Source organism: Monopterus albus, unplaced genomic scaffold (genome assembly GCF_001952655.1).
Source record: "Monopterus albus unplaced genomic scaffold, M_albus_1.0 scaffold429.1, whole genome shotgun sequence".
NCBI lineage: Eukaryota > Metazoa > Chordata > Actinopteri > Synbranchiformes > Synbranchidae > Monopterus > Monopterus albus.
In genome coordinates this window covers 191,813-201,288 of record NW_018128309.1, presented here as the reverse complement: position 1 = coordinate 201,288, position 9,476 = coordinate 191,813, and the positions used below count along the sequence as shown (strand labels likewise).

The following is a 9,476-nucleotide window of genomic DNA, read 5'->3' as shown; positions in this document are numbered from 1 at the left end:
TGTAAATGGCATTCTCCCATCTTAAGGAGCACCACTTGAAATTGGCACAGTTTCAAGGCAATAATGGAGCCAATTAAACAGCAGTTGTGGGAGTCAATCCAGACAACATACATAGGGGAGCAGGACCAGCCCAATAGAAACAAGGTCCAGAGGATGGTGAGGACATTTATCGACAGATCACCCAAGATCCAGTGAGATCCAGAGAGTTCTAAGTACAGCAGGGAGAAAACACTTAGACATTTTTTCTTGATTTATACAAATTAGTGCTAAATCTTAGTTAATTCAGCTGTAACTGCTTCAAACGGTTGATAAATTCATTGTGAAGTACTAAATAGACGTATTATATCAGGCTCAAGTAAATGATTGTTCAAAATGAGTATATGTGGGAATTTCAAACATTAATAGGAACAATAAAGGAATCCACTGTCCAGGAACCTTCCGTGCTTTATAAACCCTGGTGACTTAGACAATCCATTCCTTTTTATTCAATCTCACACAGAGGTCACTGTGACAGATAATGTACTGTATTTCCTGTATGCTGTTATTTTAGTCTAACATAGAAATTAGAACAGGAAAAGCATGAGCCTAACAAAGTCTAACACACTCTCCATTCCCTCATCAAAAGCAAAGGAGTCCCCCCCACACATATTGGTGTCAGACACATTTAAAAGGCATCATCATTTGGAAACTATTTATTGGACATTTGCAACCAGATATCGGTTAAATACAGAACTTTCATCTCTCTCTCTCTCTCTACAGTATATCCCCCAGCAGCAAGGACCGGCTCCAATTCATTACACTCTCACAGGAGGGAATGTTACAGGACTTGGTAAGGCGCAAACTGTGCTGGAACTCATTGGGCTTTCTGTCTTCTGATAATAAAGAGCAACGATAGCTGAGTAGATCCCTTAAATATACGACACTGCTGCCTCCTCTCCTCGCAGCCATTTCACCTGTGGCTGGGTGCTTTTGTGAATCCTGAGCACAGACCATGGTGAAATGACACAATGAGGAGGTAAGAAGAGAAAACCAGTGCAGACGAGTGAGAGACTCTTCTACTGAATGTCTCACATGTGTAGCCATGTTCGAAAAGCTAAAAGTAAAATGATCAACATGAATATATTAGAAAAATGGCAATTAGTCTTTAATAAACACCTCGCCTCAAATACTCCCAACACGACCAGGATTATTATTAAAACTGTCCAAATAAAATCAATCAACCAAGACTCTGTGCCCATTCAGTTCCATTTCAAGACTGGAAAAATCCTCATTTACAAAACAAATGGCACTTTTCAGTCTCTTGAACTGGAATCTAGAATCTTGACTCCAATGGAATCGACCCCCCAACCCTAAAATCAACTCTTTCTAGTTTACATAAGTGGGTCAGCTTCAAGCCTCCACCGTTCTAGCAGTTGTTCCCCACAGGACAGGGAGACCCCTGTGGTCTCTGAGGGCTAGGCCACAGTTTTGAAGGTCTGCAGTATGAGGTTGGTTTGATGGATGAGCCGGTTTGCACTGATGAAGACATTTATTGCTCTGGGAAGAAAGAAAATTCCAACTTCAAAAGAGAGCAGAAAGGCTGGCAGATACAGTTTAAACAAATAGTAAACTGACACTGAGGAAACGGAACATAAATGCAGCAAAGCTGCTTCTGGACAGTCCTCAGGCATATTTTAATGGATCAGTGTAAGATAAGATAAAGCGATCAAATGTGGCTCCTCCTTTACTTTTACTCTACTGCGGTTCTTAACATGCGTGGGTATTGTCTATGGTGCATGCATGTTGGGACATACCTTTTTGGAGGAAAATTCATTGTTTAGTTTAATCACTTGATCGGTAAAATAGCTAACAAATTCACCGATAGAAAAATAATCTTTATCAGTTTCCACGAGGCTGCCAGGGACCTACCTTAAAGGTATCAATGAATAATAGGAACAGTCATCACACCAAATAATTAATACATCTCAGCACCAATCTGTCTCCATTTCCGTACAACAGAGTTGAAGTAAAATGATGTTTGAAAACAGTATCCCTGTTAACATTCACACAGAGCTCTCTATATAAGCAGCACAGTGATGAGCCGAAGCTTCATTTGGGTCGCTCTGTTTATACTTACTTTCCATCTTTGAAGTACGTTTTGAGGGTGTCGCTGAAACTTTTAGAGTATTTCACAAACTCCTTTTTCTGGTGCTCCAGGGCCTTGGCGAGCAGCAAACACACACAGAAACATCAATAACAAACAACAAAAGATGTGAAACATATACCGGCCTGTTGTTGTGTATGTCTGTTACTCACTCTGCGATTCTGATACTGATATTTCTTAATGACATTGTTGACTGTGTCCAGAAGCTCTTTTATGGCACTGGCTATGTCTCTGTGGGAAACCAAATGTAACATCAGTGAGAATACAGGATTTCACAACAGCACTCAACCAAAAGCTATGAGCAGTCAACACAAGTGGTATTTGCACAGCAACAATGAATTAATCAGTGAAACATTTGCACTATCCTCACCTGTGACAGCTTTAGCTCTAATGCAAGATATAACTGATTAGTGGCTTTAGACATTTTTTCAAGAAACAATAAGACCATTTAATTCTCTGGTTCCACCTTGTCCAAACCAAAGTTTTGCTGCTTCTAAGTTTTAGATCACTCTAAAGTGAAAATCAGTGGTTCTGACAATGTTGGTCAAACAAAGCAGAATTTCTGAAGACATTACTTTTGATTCTGGGAAACTTGTGATGGGCTTTTTTTTCCAAAGTATTTTCTGACATTTACAAAGTATACAATTAATCTAAAAAATAATTAGCAGAATAATCTATTAATATAATTCTGAATAACCAGCTTATGCATTAATAAAAATCTATCCAATTTACTGAACCTCATACAGATATATGATATGACAGTGAGGAGATTTCTTGCTGAAATGCACGTGGTCAATAAAAAGCAGTATTTTACAGTGACAGGTGAGAAGGGCATAATGGTGTTACACTAGAGATATTTTCATTATTTTCTACTAGCCGAGTCTGCGTAGGTCAGCAATCAATGTCAAAATCTTGACTTTAGATCAAGCGATACATGACTTGACAGAATGCATTGTAGCGTGAGACTAGTGCCCCTGCAATACAATGCTGGAGAAGTTAAAGTCTCTGCAACCCATGACACAGATCAGTGCTTCTGTAAACAGCTACTTATTTCTCAACAACTGCACCCTTTAAAAAAGCACAGTGTGTTGGTCAGTCTGTGCGCTCTCACTCACTTGATAGTCTGTAGGAAGCGTACTCTGTCATTGATCTCATCTGGGATTTTGCTAAGGATGTGTTTCAGAGCTCTGGCCTTCCCATTTAGGTCCTGGAACTCTTGTTCAGGCCGGTCAATCATGAACTCTGCAAAAAAAAAAAAAGGGTGTGTAGCATATTCCCAGAGACTCAATCATTTACATAAATATAGACAAACAGGCTGGCGAAACATAACACAATCCTGGTGATGAGCGCTCACCAGGATCTCCAGGAATACTGGATGTCCAAATCACAAAAGACCATCTGCACCTCGATATCTCAGTACCTCTTTCTCTCTTATACTCACCTTCCACATCATCAGCTGCCATGCGCAGTAGGGATTCAGTAAAGTTGATTTGAACATTCTTTTTCTCCAAGATCTTCATTATGATGTCCTGAGTGAGACCAGGGTTCTCTCTCTCCGCCTGACAAAAGAAGAGTTAAGTTATGCAAGAAGGTTGAGGAAGAGAAGTAATCATATATGAGGAATATAAGGTGCAGCACACTTTGACTTCTCCAACAAAGGCGAGAGTGCATTAACGGTCGCAGAGAACAAAGTTAGAATGTCAGATATTTGCTGTGAGCATTTCAAATACACAAAAGTTCTCCGCCTAAATAATTCAAGCTTAAATTACACCCGTCAGGAATCTGCAGGGGCAGCAGAGAGACCAATCAGTGAGACAAGTCAATGAAAGACCCACAAATGTCACATTAAAACAGCTGTAAGGTGATCAGCTCTCCCTCCGCTCCCTGCCTCTCCATCTTTGATATTTCATCTGCGTACACAGTGAACACTACTGCTCATCAGCAGCAGCACAGAGATAAGATATGACCATAGCCAGTGTAATCACAACAGTGTAAATATAACAAAAAGATGATCAAGACATTAACAAAGTCTCATCTGATGACTGCAGTCGGGTATTACTTTTAAAAAATCACAGCACCAGTTTGGATTAAGGTACCTTTAATATTATATTAATACCAGCTGAGATAATTCACTTCAACATCAATCATGTAAAAGGAGATGCTCAAGTATAATGAACATCATATAAAGTGAATCTAATGACAAAGATGAGATTGAAAAACTAATCAAAACAATTTATATGTCTTCATACATTATTAATTTAAAATCTCACTGGATACTAGAATGGAATACTAGAATGGGCTATGCTGTATGTGCGTTTTAAAACCAGTAATCATCCAATGTCTCACGTTTGGAAACGGAACTGAAACAATCAGTTGATTAGTCAGTCGGCAGAAACTTAAAAACGCAGCAGCCCCGTGGTTCAACTTTTACCACACCAGACAGTGATATCATCCGGTAAAGGTGATGCGTTGATCATGTACAGGGGACAACAAAATATTAGAAGAATATTTCAAAGAAAGTTACATATTGTAGCTTTAAATGCAACTTGATTATAAATCCAGTGTGACACAGGAACATATTGGGGATTATTTACTGGGATCATTTTACTTGAGTTAATGCAGTGTATTGTTTTCATTAGACATTTCTATGAACTGAAACTTGCATCAGGCAAAATATGAATGACTTCACTGTTCTGTCATCCTGAAACTGGAAAGTTACTGTGACAACCACCGTCCCAGTCAATGTATATACTGTTTTATACAGTATGTTCCCAGGAAAAGTGTCCTCAAGGAAGGAACTGAAACTTTGGCAGATTGCTGAGAAGAGTATCAGATAAAATGTACAGTACATGCAATTGCAGTGTTTTTTAAACACAATGGGGAACTAATTGCAACCTAAATTCAAACCAAAGATATTATGACATACATATATTTACTTCTACTGCATCTTTCAGGTCATCTGATCCATGCATAGTCCTACCTTTATGAAGGCTGCTCTGAGTGTCTGAGCTGCTGATAGGTTGATCCTCTCCAGCTAATGGAAAAAAAGAAGAACACACAACATCACTGCCAAATATGGACACGTATCACGTGGCATCTGACTAGGAGTTGCATGGGTTTCAAAGGCAGCAGTGTGCTAAATCAGACTTCACTGCTCTATCAAAACAGCAAAACCAGATGCAGGTTTAAGTTGTCTTACAGTGAAATTTTAAAAGCTTCCCTGTCACTGTGAGGTAGGGCCAATTTCAATATTTTTGCTTCTAGCTACAAAAACAATGCCTACAATGCTTGGACAAAAATTTAACAATAACATCCACATAAGATTTACCACACAACACAGTCTGATCTGGATCCAAAAAATATTCCGGATGCGGTGATCCAGAATCTTCAAATTCTGGGGCTAATGAAGAACTTGGTACTATGAGACAACAAATAATGCTACACACTTACAATTAAGACTGAAACTCTTTTGACTCTGTAGGATGTGAGCAACTTTGATGTACCTTCAAATGTTACTGAGCTAGATCCAGAAGAAAGCCACCATTACTGAAATATCGTTTTTCTTGAACAACTTCCACACTAATAATGTTATCAGTGTGATTCCACATGCCAGCAGTAGGTTTTTATAGGTCTAGGAGTCATATTATGAATGTCAACTATCACAGGAATACTGCTTTTACTGTAGGTGTAATGGCATTATGGCGAAGGTTTACCCGCTGTGTGCTGTCTAGTTCAATGTATATTTTAGCACTGACTCTAGTTACACTTTGGTTGTCAAAAATGCATTTTTATTAGCCTAATGCAAATCTAAAACATTTCATATAACATGCTGCTACTATAAACTGGCCTCATTCCCTCCTAAATGGTGCATGAATGCTTGTATTAGATTGACCTCCCCAGTTTCTTTTTTTCATTACCTAACACAGCAGAACACTGACATCTTCTGTTTAATAAAAGGTCAAACCAATCCTGTATGAATACAGTTTAACACGCTGCTGCCTAACAGTTTACAAGATGTGAGTGCTGTCATCACTGGATGTTTTACCTCATTGAAAACTGGGTACATCACGGCATACAGTGTCATGGATACCATGGAATTTGTCTCAGCTTCATTTTTCATCTCCTCCATTGTCATCCTCCAGTGAGGAGCAGCTCTAGTGAAATGATGACGAGGAAACTGAAGCTCACACACACTCACACATACACTCACCCACTCACACGCACACGCACTCTGAAAACCAGATGAGCTCCAGAGTGCAAGAGCCTGGAAAAAAAATAAGAAAGACAAAAGCAGGGTGTTGATAAAATAAGGTTTATCTGAATTCTTCATAGTTTTTTAATTTAAATGACAAGGCAATAGACAGTGCAATAAATTGTAAATATAGCCTCTCTATATATATATATCTATATCTATATAAAAAAGTGTGAAAGCTTTTCTGTAGTTCTGTTTATTCTAGTATATATATGCTACTTAAATGCCCACAGTTTATTTTTCATTTTTACTGTTGCCTTACAACACAGAGCCTCTGTTCCAGAGTCAAATTCCTGTATGTTCAAACATACCTGGCCATTAAGATGATTCTCATTCTGATGAAGTAAATATAGTTAACAGATACAGTAAAGATGCACTTTGATGAAATGTATAATTGTCTTTGATATGAACAATCTATGTCAAATACATGTTCTTTATCAGTGTCAATATAACATTATGTGCAATCAGTTCATTCACAGCTGTTTGCTAACAAATGTCATCAATTGTAGGCCTCATCTTACCTTGTATATAAATTATTCCAATCAGTCCCTCACAGTGAAATATAGATTTTAAGCAGAGTGCTGATTTCAGAAGAGTACCTGTTATCAGTAGACACCCTGAGTTTAAGGATTGGAATTTGTACTGGGAGAGAAAAGGTTGGTTCTATATGACATTTTACAAATAAAGCACAAACCTGTCAACAGTCTCACTGTATTTATATTACCTTAATTATCTCAAATATTATTACCATAAAGTATTTTGCATTCCTGTACTGCAGTGTCATGTAGGGCAGGAACACACATTTATTGTCTATATCAACTAATCTATACATTATTTTTAGTTAATCAATTCATCATTTTGTCTATAAACTGAAAATCAGTTAAAATTCCAGTTATAATTTTCTGCAGACCAAAAGGACATCTTGAAATGTCATCATGTTTTGTCTGGGTAACAGCCCAAAATCCAAAGAGCTCATGTGTAACAAAGAAAACCATCAAACCCTACCATTTTGCAAAATGAAATCATCAATATTTGGCATTTGTGTTTAAAAAGATGACTAAAAGGATAATATATGATCAAAATAGTTGCTGATTGATTTTCAATCAACTATTAGTTGCAGCTGTAGTTTCTTATTACTTTTTGGTCAACATATAGGTTACACTGATATGAATATGCCAGTCAATAGGGTATACTTAAGTGCTACTGGTTAGCTGCAGGAACCAGCAAGAAGTCAGGATTTGTTGGTTTGTTTTAACTGGAGAAAGGGAGTGGCACAGTTATGTGTTATATTACCTGGCATCTGACCGCAAGGTCAATGTAAAAACTTAAATGTATAATACTTTAAATATTAAGTAAATAAGGAACTTTCATTACAATTAAGAACTCCCCTCCTATTTCATAATTGTTTTAATATACTGATAGAGTCAGATTTAAAAGGCCATGGCTTACAAAGGAATGTTTTGTACTGCAGTTAGGTTCCTAGTGAACTAAATAGCAAGCATTTAGGTATTCGACTAGTCTGATCAAAATATTTTTGACAAACAGTGACATTACTGCTTGTCAGTAAGAGCATCTGATAAGATAGATGGCTAACTAGCAGGCTAAACCGACTAGCCAACTAGATGACCCAAGTAACAGCTCGGCATGTTGGGTACGGCTAATAAAGCAGCCGACGTATAGGTAACCAGACGTTCGCTGTTTTATTTAAAGTACTAAACTACAAAAATCTAATGTCGGAAAACTCACTGACTCGTAAAGTGACAAATTTATCGCGATTTAGCTGTAAGGATGCCCACTTGAGGCCTATGGCCGAGCAGATCGATGATAGCGAAGTGCTAGCAGTGAACAGCGTAGCTTACATGCTAGCTACAGTAAATTGTAGATTTCTACTTGCTGGTGAGCTAAAACACGTCAACGAGATGCTTTAACACAAATCTGTAAGTCGGTATATGCGTACCAAATGTGTACTCGTATGTACCTTTGGTCAGATTTCTTAAATAGACTGGTTACGATGTCGATTACCTTTCAGCTGCTATGTTTTCTTTACTTAAGGCGGAAGTTTTGTAGGACTGGCCTGAGCGACATCTTCCGCACCGTCTCTACGTAAACACACGCCCTCCAATCAGAGGGCGGACGGATGGCGTGCCTGTGACGTCATATAATATAGTTATATTTCTGTTATTGTAGTATTTTTAGCTACTTTGGGAATCATAATACCGTGTTTTGAAGGGAAGGGGGAAACGTCTACAGCATCGATTTGCAAATTCCAACTTGGCAGTTAAGAGGAAAGATAAAGGAAACTTAGGTTACAATGCTGAGCGACCGATTCTCTGTTTTTGTACCCCTTATTGTTAGGTGTTAAACATGGGTCCAAGTTAAAGCCTTAACGCTGTTAAGAATATACAAACTTGCAAAACCTTTGTTGTAATTAATAAAATCAAAAACCACTTAATTTTCTCCATTCAGACAACACAGACCGGATCGGTCTTAAAAGTCTCTGCATTTTTGTTTAGCAAAGCTGAATAGAATAATCAAATATTCTAGCAGCTCTGAATGTTTAAAAAACGGTTTCAGATTTATAAATCATTAATTATACACATAGAATAAATGTTTTGAAATCCGAAACTTTCCAACACTCCTTTGGATGTCACCAGGGATATTTAAACATGTGCTTTCTTAATGAAAAGCCTGTATTACGGTCAGCAGCTCATTAGTTAGGCGACCTCTAGCGGCCGTAGTAGGCTACTTATGATAAGAGCAAAGGAGAACTTGAGGTTAGTGGATCAACAAAGGAGGCTAGTGAGGATGGATGGGTTAAAACAAGGACTCAAAACCACAGGTCTTTTAAACAAAAACTAGTTTGTTTGACGGTATCAATCGTATCTACATGTTTACATATTATTATAATCATGAGAAAGAATGTTATTTTAACCCATAATCTTTAAACCCCCCCAAAATTGCTTTTGTGTATAAACCAAACTAAACCCTGATGTTCCATAATGGCAACCATGGGTTTAACGTTGCTTCCATGATAACCAAGCCTGGCACACTAGTTGGTGTGGCTACAATTAGTGCCATTTG

The 9,476-nt window shown here is 38.0% G+C and overlaps 1 protein-coding gene across 3 annotated transcripts; it reads right to left on the bottom strand.

The window, feature by feature from the left end:
• Nucleotides 1-677: 677 nt before the first annotated feature.
• On the bottom strand, nucleotides 678-8,504 carry LOC109952075 (programmed cell death protein 10). 3 transcript variants are annotated; one of them, XM_020586932.1, is made up of 8 exons: nucleotides 8,418-8,504; nucleotides 6,189-6,407; nucleotides 5,124-5,177; nucleotides 3,585-3,702; nucleotides 3,259-3,385; nucleotides 2,296-2,374; nucleotides 2,117-2,199; nucleotides 678-1,536 (listed from the first exon to the last, which is right to left on the bottom strand). In XM_020586932.1, the coding sequence occupies exons 2-8, from the start codon at nucleotides 6,276-6,278 to the stop codon at nucleotides 1,455-1,457; spliced, it is 633 nt and encodes a 210-aa protein (XP_020442588.1). In that variant the 5' UTR covers nucleotides 6,279-6,407; nucleotides 8,418-8,504; the 3' UTR covers nucleotides 678-1,454. The 3 variants fall into 3 exon arrangements, with proteins under 3 accessions (XP_020442588.1, XP_020442587.1, XP_020442589.1); XM_020586931.1 differs by having other exon boundaries at nucleotides 8,374-8,476; XM_020586933.1 differs by having other exon boundaries at nucleotides 8,353-8,450.
• Between the last annotated feature and the right edge of the window lie 972 nt (nucleotides 8,505-9,476).